A 15,640-nucleotide genomic window follows, 5' to 3' on the forward strand; every position below is an offset into this window, starting at 1 on the left:
CAACTTATAACTTATTTTTCATTTTTTTTTTTAATTTTTGTAGTTGTATTTCAAATTTGAAAAGTGCATTTAAGCATGAACATTATTTCACATATTAGTATAACAAAAAACAACTCGATCTTCAACTTCAATTTCATAAATTCCAAATAAAATACTCCCTTCATTTCAATTTATTTGACACCCTTTTATTTTTAATTTGTCCCAAAAAGAATGTCACATTTTATAATTAGAAACAATTTGACTTTAAAATATTTTTTTACCTTTAATGAAATTAATCACAGCCACAAAAATGTTTAAAGTTTACCACAAATTTTAAAAGTCTTTTTTATTTTCATAAGTTTTATGTTAAGTCAAATAATGACACATAAATTGAAACGAAGAGGGTAACGCTGTTTGGATTCTATGGCCAAACGCGTACAAAGAAAGCCATTTCAAAATTACGAGGATTCACATGGTTAATGCAATCAAAAGTTCCCAAAAAAAAACTAAAGCATATTCCTCTTAGTTTGTCCGATAAATTTCATTGTTTATTAATCAATCGGGTTGTCTTTAAATTGAATTCAACAGCTAGTGGCCCACAAAAGTCAGAACCCCACATGCCTTTAACCCCATCTTCATCTTTTAGTCCCAATCCAAAGATTCTCTTGTCTATGATTTGTGCGGCGCAAATTCCTAACTATCCAGGGACATATTCGTAAATAGCAACCTGTGCGCGGCGATACTCCCATCTTCCTTAGCCAATCAGCTAATCGTCTCCACTAAGTTCTCAAACTTGTTTCCCACTAACACTTTGTTTGGAATTTGGATGATCCTTAAGTATTGCTTCATAATATATCTTACTCCCTCAGTCTCAAATTAAGTAGTATTTTATTTTCATTTTTTATCTGTCTCATGAAGAGTATCTTTTTTTATATTTATTAAATTTTTCAACTTCAAGACAAATTTAAGATCAAAAGATTTAAAAGACTACAAGTATCTTTTACTCAAGGGAGCAGGATTCATAAAGTCTCCCTTTATTTTTAAACTCAATGTCTAATCAAACTAAGATAATTAAATTGTGACGAAGGGAGTATTATATTATATTGTGTTGAATTATACTTCATTGTTTTGTTAAATATAATGTTTAGATAGATTGTATTATTTCGCGTCGTTATATAATATCACATAAAAAAAATAGGGCACGTGTTCTCTTGTCCTCTTACAATTTGAATAAAAGAAAATATTTTTTTCAGATCTCTTATGTGTAAATAAAAAATGAAGATGTTTTGTAAATGAGTCATAAAACTTAAAAAAAAATGCAATAGGCTAAAAAATCATTTCTCCCAAGGTTAAAGCTACTATAAAAAGATAGGATAAAAAATAAATAAGATTATTAAATAATAAGGAAAAACAAGGTAACAATTGCGATAACACCAAATCGGTCCTCACATAAAATGAGATTTTTTATCATTAAATCACGATAAATTTAACGATATGATATAACAAAATTAAATAATAATTAAAATAAATATTATATTTAAACAAATAACACAGTAGAATACAACAAGGTAACAACAAACCAAACAGAGTGTAATCTCCATTAAATTCCAATTTTACGCCCCCACTGTCACTCTCCTATAGTCCTATTATCCTTTTCTTTTTAATCTCTTCTTCTCTATAGCCACCTTTTTTTTCCCCGTACCCCTCCATTAATAAACCACTACATCTTTATCACTCATTTCTTTTTCAAACCTCACCAACTTTCTTGCCTTTTGCGAAAATGAGCCGTTTCAGGAGATTTGACCTTATTGAGTGCACCCCATCTCCTTCTGTTTTCCTCAAAGAATGCTCACTTTTCACTCCCAAAACCCTACTTCTTCAAGATGACTTTGAAACCACTCTTGATCTCCTTTGCCCTAAGCCCACTAGTGCCCTTCTTGATTTTGATGACTTTGATACCATCACTGATCTGATCCAAATTGAAAGAACCCCATTTTACACCTCTTCTCGCCGGGTTCAACTCCGGGTCGGGTTAGGTACCGAGTTACAGAGTCTGTCTGACCGGGTCAGCGCGCTAGAGAAGCAGTTGAAGAAGAAGAAGAAGGAGGAGGAGAAAGTTGGTGAGAGGAAGTACACGTGGACGGCTGAGATCAAGAGTCCTGAGAAAGATGGGGTTGATAGGAAGTACAAGTGGATTGCTGAAGTGAAAGATGGTAAGAAGAAAGGTGGTTTGGATAAAAGCTACAAATTTACTGCTGAGATCAAAGGGAAAGGTGAGGATTCACGTACGTACAGCTTTAAAGCATCAAATGCTAGTGAGGGAGAAGAGAGTGAGAAAAAAGAGAAGAAAATTAAGGAGAAGAAATGTGGAAGTAGTAAATCTGTGGGTAATAATGCACGTGTGGTTGAGATTGAAGAGCCGGCTGATGATCATGGTGCAATCGTCTTAAGACAGGTTTTGTTTCGATTATTACTAACTTTTTTATTAATTAATGTTGGTTCTTTAAAGTAACATTGTTAAGATCTTCTTTAGGAATGTGAAATTTTGTACAATGAGATTGGTGTTTCTTTGTTTTGTTGAAGAATTAACTTAAATAGCCGCCCACCCAACTTACTTAAACTAAAATCATTGTATAATACTCCCTCCGTCCCAATTTAAGTGTCTTAGTTTGACTGTGCACAGAGTTTAAGGGATAAAAAGAGACTTTTGACTTGTGTGGTGCTAAACTTAAAATGCGTGTACAACAACAACAACAACAAGCCCAGTATAATCCCACCATGTGGGGTCTGGGAGGGTAGAGTGTACGCAGACCTAACCCCCACCATGAAAGGTAGGGCGGCTGTTTCCGAAAGACCCTCGGCTCAAGAGAGGAGAACAACCGTGGCCCCCGATCCCAACCGAGAACATGACCCTAGTCTACCATCCCTCACCAAAGCCAGTAAAGCAAATATACGCTAGTGAAAGGTTAATCTAAGACAAATGAAGGATCAATACTAAAGCACAAGTTAGCAATAGTCTATAGGCAGTGAAATAGGCGGAGCAGGCAAAATTTATAAGGCTAAAAGACAGGAAATGGGCTATTGGAGGTACCAACTCCAAGTTAATAAAACCTGTTCACCATCGAGAAATCTCTGTTCGCCGCCGGAAATGCTGTTCACCGACCGGAATCATTGTCGGAAAACTCGAGTACCTGTGCAAAAACTGCCCGGAAACCTACTGGTGGAGGATTTCCGATCGCAGGGTAGAAGAGAGGAAAAGAGGAAAAAAAACAAAAAAAGGAAGAAGGAGAGAAAAGAGAGAACAGAGGAGGGAGAGAGAGATCTGGCCGGCTACCAGTGGTGGTGGTCGTCGTCACCGGTCGTCGGTGGCCGTTTGGGGGTGGGTGTGGTGGGGGTTGGGGGGGGGGGGAGAAGCAACTTACCGTTGGTGAAGAGAGAGGAGAGAGAAGTATTACCACAAAATTTCTTCAAAACTCCAAATTCAATCACCTGAACGGAAAAATTTATTGCGATTTGCTAATTTTACCGGAAAATTGATGCTACTGAACGACGACTTTTTTCCGGCGAACAAATCGATAGAAAATAAAAGAGAAAAATAAACTTAAAATGCGTGTAATGTACTAAAATTTTCTTTAAATCTTGTAGTTTTAAATTTGCTATGTAGGATGTTTGAATTGTCAACTTACTAAATAATGAAAGAGACACTCTTTTTGGGACAGATAAAAAAGGAAAGTATGACACTTAAATTGGGACGGAGGGAATATGTGTATAACTGTGTGTAATCAATGTATACCGGCTAGAAAAAGTAAACAGTAAATTTGATTGGCTATTTGTGTAAAGATCCCTTTGTTGTTTGTGATGTATAGGTATTTGCTAAGAGGGTGGAGAAGAGGAGAGGAAAGAGGAAGGAGCTGTCACCACAAGATGCAGCTTTAGCGATTCAAATGAGCTTCAGGGCTTACTTGATTAGGAGGTCGCAGGCACTGCGTGGTCTGAGGGAACTGGCCATTGCAAAGACTAAGTTGAAGGAGCTAAGGGGTCTCTTCAACAACTTCACTTACCGACGACGGGTTGCCCGTGATGCTGAGGAGCGTCAGAGATTCTCTGAGAAGATTATTGTGCTTTTGCTCACTGTTGATGCCATTGAGGTAAACATAACAGTACTCATTCGTGCTTTTTTATAATATGGCGGTGTTGCTAGCCGTTTGTATCAATTAGCTTATCAATTTTAGTTGTCTAATCAGGAGTATTACTTTTTCTTTTCCAAATTATATGATGGTGTTTGACTGGATGTGGAGTTTAAGATGTTAATTTCACTTAGTGTATTATCTAAATAGTAGTTGAAGTAGATACTAAAGTGGAAAAATTAGAAAAAATCACACCAAAATTTATGACTGATTAGTTAAATGGATTTGCATATTTGCATATTTGAAAGTTGTGAATGTTGTATAAAATAGTATTGTCAAAGATTTTGGAACGTGGCGTATAATTGGAATGGATAGAGCACTAGAAATTTGCTACTTGGAAATGTTCACTTTCGTAGGTAAAAGTATCATTTACCAGTTCATGGATCTGTAGCTCTCTGGTGTTTGTAGTTGTTGCATGATCTGATTCGCAGAATTGGCCTTTCAACCCCCTCATTTTAGTGTTTCTTCTCTCTTTTTGTTCTTATTTCTTTTCGTTCTCTGTTGGGTTTGGGGGTATTTGATAGTCTACAATTGAAGTAGTTCATTAATAGGAAGTCTGGTTCGGAAATGTGAAAAAAATTATACACACAACCTTTGGGACAAATATATTTTGAGACCTTTGTGCTTCAATTATCAAGTGTAGATTACTCCTGGCAGCCTTAGAATGTACATTCTTCGCGTTATCTTACTAGACAGATATCATAAAACTTGTTGTGTCTGCAGTTTGATAGGTTTGCATGAAACAGTGCTTACCTTCGACTTATAATCTCATTTTCTATATAGAATCCATATACGGAGTGTTTGATAACATCAAATGTCTGCATATAATGGGATCACAATTTTCTCTACTTGCAATGTATTGTGCAGATCTTTGCAGTCTCAGTCATTTTTTGCGTTTTCCTTTTGTTTTGAGAATGCATTTATTCTTTTCTTTTCTTTCTGTATTAGGGTGCTGATATGATGGTGCGATCTGCAAAGAAGTCTATGGTGGACGAGTTAGAAGCAATGCTTGATGTTATCGACCCCCAACCTGGTGGGAGGCCTTTATCTGCTGCTAGGAGGAGAACATTTGATATGCCAGACGGTGCCATTCAGAAAGAACTTGCAGCTGGTGTCGCTCAAGTTGTTCGAATGCTTGACGAGTCCAATGCTGCTGAAACCTTTGAACAATGCTTATGAGTGAGTCTATTATGACATGTGAGATTCCACTGGTTTTTGGGGTTGCTGGTGTTGTATGTTCTTAGTAAAGACTGACTTTGGTGTGAAGCTACTACTACGACTACCGTTTTTAGCTTTTCTTTAATTCCGGATAATGGAGATCAGAGCTAGTATGTCTTCTTTCTTCCCATTTTGTGGTATGAAGTTTTCACTTGGCTTAACTCCACCAACTTGTAGGGATATTGTTGATGCTAGGTAATCGTGTCAAGTGTAATGCTTGATGTTTCCTTGTAAATCGCATGCATTTCACTATCGTTGTGTCCGATAATGTGCACTAGCATCTCTGTGTTATTAATAATGTGGAGAACATGAATCGTGATTTCAGTTTGACGTTGACATTGAAATTTCAGTTGGGACTGTTAACGCCTAATGTCGTTTAGTTACATTCAGCTTAGCTAAGTCGTAAGCAAAAGTTGGTTCGCTATGGGTAAAAGCTTTTAGGCAGGCAATGACCAACCTCAACCTTATTAGCCATGCATGTACGACTAGACTATTGGTTAGAAGTGAACATACATTCGTGAGTTGGTGTTGCATGTGCAGAAAACGTAAGGATATGAATCTCCTTTTATTGCATTGCAATTCTGTATCAGGATTTTGGTTCCTTTTTCTTCTGGTAAATGGGACATGGGAATGGGGAAATGTTCTGAATCAGATGTAGAAACTCTACAGATACCATCTTTTGAATTTGCTTATAGTCGTGTTGTGCATACTTCTACTGTTTGTTCCCCTTCTGAATATGCGAGGGAAATTATTTGCGTCTTTGATAGGAAATGCTTTCCTGAGAAAATATTTCTGGCAGCCAAATGACGATAAACAATTTATTTTTGAAAAAACATTGAACTTCACAAGCTGACTCGGGATTTGTTAACTAGTGTGCTATAATGCTGTTTACATTTCCCGGTAGCTTTGCTAAGGACCAGCTAGTGGCAAGGCAGCTGTCAGGGTTACTCGCACAAAAGGCCCTATTTCGCGGTGGTCTTTAATTTTTTCCCCTCAAATATGTGGTCTTTAATTTTCCCTTAATCACTTTTGGCGCGGGATAAGTTTAGATTTCACTCAACATATGTATCATAACATTCCATAAGTTATACAAGACACGGCAAAACTTTCAACACTCGGCGTAATTTGAAAAATACTACACAACTTATGCCACATAATTTAATTCCTATAAAATTTATTCTGAGCGAGGCAAAAGTTCAGTTTCGAAGATAAAAATGTTATATGAGGGAAATTAACATTTGGGCCCCTAAGTCCAAGTGCTGGCCTGAGCAGATCAAGTTCTAATGAGGGGTTTGCAGATCCAGTGATCAATACCTAATGACTTTTTTCCCTTTTATTCATTTTCTTTGCAAGAATGAATTTTGTTATAAAATAAAGACTATAAAGTAAATATACCAGAGACAAGTATATAGAAAGAGATTGATATATTATTCAAAATCTGATATATAAATTAACTGAATTGACATTCTATTCATAAAGGAAAAGAAGCAGCTGCCAAGCTTTTTAGGAAGCTGCTGACAAGGTGTTTGCTTGATTCTAAGCCTGAGGAAGCTGCTACAAGGCTTTTCAAGAAGTTGCTGGCAAGTTGCCTGCTTAAGCTACTTGCAAGCTATCTGCTTGAGCTATTTGCAAGCTGTTGCTAAATTGCAAGCTTATCCAGTTGACTGTATATTTGAATGGACATCCACAATACGGTGTATTTATAACACTCCCCCTTAGATATTCATTAATATATTTGTACCTCGTTAAAACCTTACTAGGAAAAACCCAGTGGAAAAAATCCAAGTGAAGGAAAAAGAGTACACATCTAGTAATGCGCATTACAAGCTGCCTCGTTAGGAAAAAAAAAAACCTTACCAGGAAAACCCAATGGGACAAAATGTTGGTTAAGGGGAAAAGAGTACAGCGCATAATTTTCTCCCCTTGATGAAGAACACAATTCAAATGTCTAAGTCTTCGGATTCCAATTTTGTTTACCATCTTCTCAAAAGTTGAAGTCGACAAAGATTTAGTGAATAAATCTGCAGGATTATCACTTGAACGAATTTGTTGCAAATCAATAGCATCATTCTTTTGGAGATCGTGTGTGAAAAATAACTTTGGTGAAATGTGTTTCGTTCTGTCTCCCTTTATGAATCCTCCCTTTATTTGGGCTATGCATGCAACATTGTCTTCATATAAGACTGTGGGTATTTTGGCATCACGCTTCAGGCCAGATCTTCCTCTGATGAGATGTATCTGATCTCAACCACACACATTCTCTATGAATAACTATTATCTCAGCATGATTTGAAGAAGTAGCAACAATGGACTGCTTTGTAGATCACCATGATATAGCAGTACCTCTGTATGTAAACAAATAGTCTGTTTGATATCGAGCTTTATGTGGATCAGATACATAACCTGCATCTGCATAACCAACAAGATCTGTACTACCTTTGTTAGCATAAAACATACCTATATCTATAGTACCTTTTAGATATCGCAGTATATTCTTAATTCTGTTCTAATGTCTCCCTATAGGAAAATAGTTATATCTTGCTAGCAAATTAACAGAAAACGCTATATCAGGTCTTGTAGCGTTAGAAAGATACATAAGTGCACCAATGGCTTTAAGATATGGTACTTCAGGACCAAGTAGCTCTTCATTCTCTTCTTGAGGTCAGAATTAATCTTTACTCACTTTGAGCGAACGAACAACCATAAGAGTACTTAATGGATGCGCATTGTCCATGCAAAATCGTTTTAAAATTTCTCAGTATAATCAGATTGATGGATAAAGACTCCGTCTGCTAAATGTTCAATTTGCAGACCAAGACAAAGTTTTGTCTTTCCAAGATCTTTCATCTCAAATTTTTTCTTTAAATATTCAATTGCCTTTTGGAGCTCTTCTGAAGTTTCAATGAGATTTATGTTAGCAACATAAACAGCAACTATAACAAACTCTGATTTTGTTTTCATAATAAGAACACATGGACAAATGGCATTATTTATATAACCTTCATTTATCAAGTACTCACTAAGGCGATTGTACCACATGCGCCCTCATTGTTTTAAACCATAAAATGATCTTTGTAATCTGATTGAATACATCTCCTGAGACTTTGAACTAAATTCTTCAAGCATTTTAAATTCTTCTGGAATTTTCATATAAATTTCATTATCAAGTGAACCATAAAGATAAGTTGTAACCACATCCATTATATGTATTTCAAGATTTTCATGTACAACTAAATTGATGAGGTATCGAAATGTTACGCCATCTATAACGGGTGACTATGTTTCTTCATAATCGACATCGGATCTTTGAGAGAATCCTTATGCAAAAAGGCGCGCTTGTATCTCACAATTTCATTTATCTCATTTCTTTTTCACACAAAGACCAATTTGTGGCCAACTGGTTTTACACCACCAGGCGTTTGGACTACCCGTCCAAAAACCTTACATTTAGTAAGTGAGCTCAATTCTGATTGAACTGCCTCTTGCCATTCTGGCCAGTCACATCTTCGTCGATATTCTTCGATAGATTGAAGTTCCTGATCCTCAGTGTCTTTCATAATGTTCAATGCAACATTATATTTATCCACCATAATTTTCGATCGATTCAAATCTATCTCATCACTAGTAGAACTTAATGATAGTTCTTTATTCACTTGAGTCTCTGGTTCAATGATATCTTCAGGAATATCAAGATTAATCAGATCTTGAATCTCACCGTGAGATCCTTTTCTAGTGTCATTTTTGATCATTTTTCATACTTCTTTTCTAGGATTTTTATCCTTGGAACCCAATGGTCTTCCATGCTTCAGACGTGTATGGGATTCAGAACCTATGGTACTAGAAGACTGTCCTTTTGAGACATCAATTCGGATAGGTGCATTCTCTGCAGGAATATGCGATTTAGTTATCCTTTTCAAATCAGTAAATGCATCCGGGATCTGATTTGATATTTGCTGCAAATGGATGATCTTCTGGACTTCCATTTCACAAACAGGGGAGTGTGGATCAAAATGCGAGCGCGATGAAATTTTCCATGCAATTTCTTTTTTGATTTCTTTTTTCTCTCCCCCTAATTGTGGGAGATTCGTTTCATCAAACTGACAATCTGCAAATCGAGCAGTGAATAAATCTCCCATCAAAGGTTCAAGATAGCAAATAACAGAGGGTGATTCAAACCTAATATATATTCCTAACCTTGTTTGGGGTCACATCTTAGTGCACTGTGGTGGTGCAACCAGCACATATACATCATAACCAAAGATTCTGAGATGAGCAATATTTGGTTCATGGCCAAATACTAATTGTGACAGAGAGTATTTATTATAATGAGTCGGTCTGAGATAAATTAGCGATGTTGCATGTAAGATAGCATGACCCCAGACGGTAGTGGCCAACCGTGTTTTCATACATAGTGGTCTTGCTATTAATTGCCGGAAATAATAATAAATGACTGAGCAAGTCATTTTGAGTATGAACATGAGCCACAGGATGTTCAACTTTTATCCTAACGGATAAACAATAATCATCAAAGACTTAAGATGTAATTTCTCCAGCATTATCGAGACGTATAGCCTTAATGAGATAATCTAGGAACTGTGCCCTTAAATGTATTATTTATGCCAATAATTTATTTCGCAAACGCCAGGTGGCCAGATGATAAGAGGCACACATGCGACCATAAAGATGCGTCTATTAGGACCACAAAATATATGAATGACCCACAAGGTGGGTAAATAGGTCCACATATATCTCATGTATATGTTCTAGAAAGGCACGTGATTCAATACCAACTTTCATTTCATTTAATGTCTCAACATGATACCTATTCCGACGGATATCTTTGAAACTCAACAAGTTTCTTAGGGATTTAGAAGAGAACAGTGCATCTTCTATAATAAGTTTCGTCCCCTCAGGCAAAAATATAGTAACTCTTCCAGAGCCTTTAATCAGTTTTGAATTACCAGAAATTGTAGTAAGATTTGCCCTTTTTCTAAGCAAGTAAGCAAAAACATTCTCATCTTTGAATATGACATGTGTTGTTCTACTATCAATCACACAAATATCTTCAATCATTGATCCAAACAATATTTGAGGAACGTCCATATTTTCTTCAAAATGAAAAAATATACACAAAGTGAACATTGTAGTAAATATTATTACCAAAACATGATTTACAAGACTCATAACCGTACAAACAAGATTGCTAAAACAAAACATGACTTATCTCATACCGTACAAACCAGATTACTAAAACAAAACATGACTTACCTTTAAGTATTAATATGATTATACTAGATAATACAAACAACTTGAATTAAAACATCTAAGTTTCTATAGATTCATCTCTGATTACAGGATCTATTTGTGGGAGTGCAAAGTAATCAGCTACATCCAAATGCATGAAGTCATCATTATCTTCAGAAATAAAATTTGCTTTAGCATTCTTTTCTGCCCTTTTTAGGGAGGCTTGATAAAGCTCAACCAAGTGTCTTGGCGTACGACAAACACATACCAAATGCCCTTTACCACCATATCTGTGGCATTTATCTTCTGGATTTCTCCTTTGCATCGCTTCATGCTTTTCATCCTTCTTTTGAAGGGATTTATTTGGTGCAAGGCGATCATCATGATTATAACTTTTCCCTCGACCACGGTCATGACCATTGCTAGGTCCACGACGAGGATTGGGGCCACGGCCTTTTCCACGCTTATCTTGGTGAAAGTGAGTTTCATTCACTTCAGGGAATGGATTAGAACCAGTAGGTCGGCTTTCATGATTTTTCATTAATAACCCATTATTTTGTTCGGCTACAAGATGATGTGAAATTAGTTCAGAATACCTTTTTAACCCCATCTCTCGATATTGCTGTTGCAGGAGCACATTTGAGGCATAGAAAGTAGTGAAAGTTTTCTCCAACAGATCATTATCAGTGATATTTGCACCACATAATTTCAGCTGAGATATAATTCTAAACATTAAAGAATTATACTCACATATAGATTTAAAATCTTGTAGCCTCAAATGGACCTAATCAAAACGTGCTTGTGGAAGAATGACCATCTTCAAGTGGTCATGTCTATCTTTTAAATTATTCAACAGCATAAAAGGATCTTTAATAGTGAGATATTCCAATTTCAAGTCCTCATCAAGGTGACGGCGGAGGAATATCATTGCCTTGGCACGGTCTTGATTTGTTGCTTGATTTTTATTTTGGATGGTGTCTGCCGGACCCATTGTATCAAGATGAATTTCAGCATCAAGTACCTAAGACAGATAGCTTTTGCCCGATATATCCAGGGCAAGAAATTCACGTTTAGAAAGATTTGCCATTAATTAAGAAAGAGAAAGGCTATACCTTCAAAGCTTTTAAAGTATTTGCTCGAGATGATAGAGTCTCCTTGTTATACCTTGTATTTTATACGCTGAGTTTCGCCGTAAGATAGCTGACGTGAAGTTAGTAAGTGAGGTTGTTGTAAAGGTTATAAGAGATTCTACATGATTATTCCATGTGTGTGGGAGTTTAAGTTGTGTACAGCAAGTATCGGAAGATTGGAGGCGAAATAAACCTGAAAATCTGAATGTTGCAGCAGAGAAACTCGACGGTCAGGTCGACGGATCGTCGACTAGTCGACGGGTCGTCAACTTGCCCATCAAAAAACTCTAAGAGATTCAGGGGATTCCGAAGGTCGACAGTGGCGAGTCGACAAACCGTCAACAGGTCGAAGGACCGTCGACCCTGCTGCTGAACCGCAGGCGGTGGAAAATTTTCTCTCAGAAGGGCCACGACTTGGATCATCTAATTCACCAAAAATTAGAATCCTCTAGACCCTTCAAGTTCTTTCTACACTCTTTACTCATCCATACACTTCCTAATAAAAAATTCAAATGGAAATCAAGCATTGGAACCCTAAATTAGTAATGAGTGATGATGGTCTTTGCTCCTAGTTAAATTTTAGGGTGGTTTTGGGTTGAAACAAGGTTGGGAAGCTAGGGTTTTTCAAGATTGAGGTATGCTCTCTCTCTCTTTATTTCTTGTATTGAGTTGATTTGGAAAATAGTAAGTCATAAAAGAGAAGGAAATTGTGGTAGGAAAGGTTGTGAGACATTGTGTTGTAATTATAGGGTTTGAATGAAATTTGGAAGGAAGCTTTGAATTGTTTTAGGTGTAAATTGTATATAATTTCCTAAATATAGAATTATTGATGTTGTTATCGTTGTTGGGAGTTGATTTGGAATTTGATGGAAGTAGATGGAATAGGGGAAGTGCCGCCCAAATTCCGCTAGCCCACTAATTACTCTAGTTTGAACTTAGGAGTGATTTCAAGACTTAAAATTAGTGTGAATCCTCTTAAATGTAGATTTGCGAGCTTGGGAGGAGAACGTTAAGTAATTAAGGAGGCGAAAAGGTATGTTAAGGCTAACCCTTTCCTTCTTAAGGCATGAATCCATTGTCACGAGCTTATACATGATTTTCAGAATGTCTTCCATGATGACTCCATTCCTAGAAGTACTAAAGCTTATAGTTCTTGATGCTCTTATGATATTATTGATCTTGTTCCACGTTGTTGATCTCATCTTATGATAGTGGGCCCTAATGAGAAGATATAGTGATAATGATGATTCCATAATGATAATCGGAGGTTCACCGACTCTGTGTCACTCCGATGGAGTTGCAATGTTTCCTTTGGATTCTCATTCATGCTTTATATATATAGTCGGCTAGGTACGGCACCTAATGTGCACATCACCGCAGTTGGGTATGGATAGCACCGAGCCTTGTTATGGCCGGGTACAGATAACACCGAGCCTTGTTATGGTCGGGTACGGGTGACACCGAGGTTATATGGCCGGGTACGGTATCTTTATACATATAAGTATGTATGAAAGCGTTTCTTTAGAAAAAGCACAAGTATGCATGACAGCCCCCTTAGGAGGCATTCTGAGGTATAAATTGATCTCTTTATCTTATGTTATCTTCATGCTTTCATCCTATTATTATTCATGCCTTACATACTCAGTACATTATTCGCACTGACGTCCTTTTGTTTGTGGACGCTACGTTCATGCCCGCAGATAGACAGGGAGACGGACCAGACCCCTAGGCTGCTTTATCTGCGATTGCGTAGAAGTGCTCCATTTGATCTGGAGCTGCAGTTTAGTTGGTACTATTCTTTTGTGTACATATGGGCATAGCGGGGTCCTGTCCAGTCTTTATGATGTTATGCACTCCTTGTTTAGGCTCGTAGACCAATGTATATAGTTCGATGTTCCGTAACCTCATAGGTTCATATTTTGTATATCATTTTGGCAGCCTTGTCGGCTTGTACATATGAGCATAGTTGATGATGTTTATATAGACGTGCATATGTTCGATGAAACTTGTGTCTCTTCAGTTTGTGGCAATTATGAGTTAGCCATGTGGCTCACCTAGATGTGATAATGAGAAGTATGATAAGAGGTTCTCGGTGGGTTAGCTCCGGGAGCCCGTCATGGCCCTCTGGTTGGGTCGTGACACTCGTGCTGATAACATGTTATAAAATAAAGACTATAAAGTAAATACACCAGAGACAAGTATATAGAGAGAGACTAATATATTATTCAACTTTGAACTGATATATAAATGAACTGAATTGACATCCTATTTATAAAGGAGAAGAAGCACCTGCGAGGCTTTAAAAGAAGCTGCTGCGAGGCTTTTCAGAAGTTGCTGGCAAGCTACCTGCTTGAGATACTTGCAAGCGGCCTGCTTGATTGCAAGTCTGAGGAAGCTACTGCAAGGCTTTTCAGGAAGCTGCTGGCAAGCTGCCTGCTTAAGCTACTTGCAAGCTATCTGCTTGAGCTACTTGCAAGTTGTCTGCTTAATTGTAAGCTTATCCAGTTGACTATATATTTGAGTGGACATCCACAATTCGGTGTATTTATAACAAATTTAAGTTTTTAAGTATCATTCTTCAAACTTTTATTCATTTTATTCCTCAAACTTATTTCATGTTCAATTTTGTTTCAAATTTGAAACTGATAACTATGTTTAATGATGTAAAATAATAAACATTATGATAGAAACCTGAGTAGTAGTAATAAATATTGAATATGTCATAATATATAGATCGTCTTTACAATATAAACAACAAAGTAACTGCAATATTGCCTTAATGCAAATTAGGAGAGAAATATGGAATTAACGAGTAATATGAGTCTGTTCCATACAATTTATTAGAAAAGAGTTTAAAAGCCAATAAACACTTAAAATAAGCCAATTCAAACATCCTCTTAGTGGTTTGGCCGGCAAGTTCGAAAAACGTCTCTTGCTTTTACGATTGGAAAATTGACATAAATAGACATTTATCAAAAAAAAAAAAAAAAAAAGTCAAGAGGTAACAATATGAAGCCCAGCTATATCCAGCCCAATGCTAGTCAATTTGTCTGCTTCATGCACTAATGCATATGGGGCAATTTGCAGGATGGCCCTTCGCTAGAGGTGGTATTTAATTTTTGTCCCCCAAATCAGTGGTCTTTGATTTATGTCCGACAAATCAGTGGTTTTTAATTTTTGCCCTTCGCTAAAAGGTTTTTGATTTCGGGTTCGAACTCCTGCTCAGTCAAAAATTAAAAAGAAATCGCAAGGCATAAGTTGGGATTCGCAGGGCATAAGCTGGGTTTCAAACTCTACCTTGAGGCAAATATATATATATATATATATATATATATATATATATATATATATATATATATATATATATATATATTTTGCTGGAATTTTGCAAACCTCTACCGTAAGTCCAACTTATGCCTTGTGAATATATTTTTTTTTTTTTACTGAGCCTGAATTTAAATCCAAAACCTCTGGGTGTTAAGCGAAAGACAAATATTAAAGACCACCCCAAAAGAAGGACAGCCCGCGCAAAACAATGATGTATATGACTGTTAGTTTATTAGGGTAAAAGTTTAATCCGGCACCTTATTTTATCTTTCGTCGTTTAACTTGTACTCATTTAAAAAACAAGTTTAATCGGTACCTAAAATATAGATAACTTCAGAGAAAACTGATTTGTGATCTCCTCCTTCTCCCACCCCCTCGTCCTCCTCTTCTTAGTTTGTCGTACAATGATATTTTTAACCTTATAGCAATTGATGTGTAATGTTTTAAAGAAGTGGATCTTAAATTTCAAATACGATGTTGGAAAAGCAACTATGGTAAGGTAAATGAGTTTGTTATATTTGTTTTTGTTTTGGGAAATTAATTATGTGGTTTGTT

The 15,640-nt window shown here is 36.6% G+C and overlaps 2 protein-coding genes across 2 annotated transcripts; one reads left to right on the forward strand and one right to left on the reverse strand.

Moving 5' to 3' along the window:
* Positions 1-1,620: 1,620 nt before the first annotated feature.
* On the forward strand, positions 1,621-5,720 carry LOC132631725 (BAG family molecular chaperone regulator 7). Its single transcript, XM_060347416.1, has 3 exons — positions 1,621-2,434; positions 3,846-4,127; positions 5,115-5,720. Exons 1-3 carry the CDS (start codon positions 1,760-1,762, stop codon positions 5,343-5,345), a joined length of 1,188 nt encoding a protein of 395 aa, XP_060203399.1. The 5' UTR covers positions 1,621-1,759; the 3' UTR covers positions 5,346-5,720.
* Positions 5,721-10,707: 4,987 nt separating this feature from the next.
* Positions 10,708-11,619, reverse strand: LOC132631092 (uncharacterized). The gene is made up of 2 exons (XM_060346692.1): positions 11,443-11,619; positions 10,708-11,340 (listed from the first exon to the last, which is right to left on the reverse strand). The coding sequence occupies exons 1-2, from the start codon at positions 11,617-11,619 to the stop codon at positions 10,708-10,710; spliced, it is 810 nt and encodes a 269-aa protein (XP_060202675.1).
* Between the last annotated feature and the right edge of the window lie 4,021 nt (positions 11,620-15,640).

This window comes from Lycium barbarum, chromosome 3, assembly GCF_019175385.1.
Source record: "Lycium barbarum isolate Lr01 chromosome 3, ASM1917538v2, whole genome shotgun sequence".
Classification (NCBI taxonomy): Eukaryota; Viridiplantae; Streptophyta; class Magnoliopsida; order Solanales; family Solanaceae; genus Lycium; species Lycium barbarum.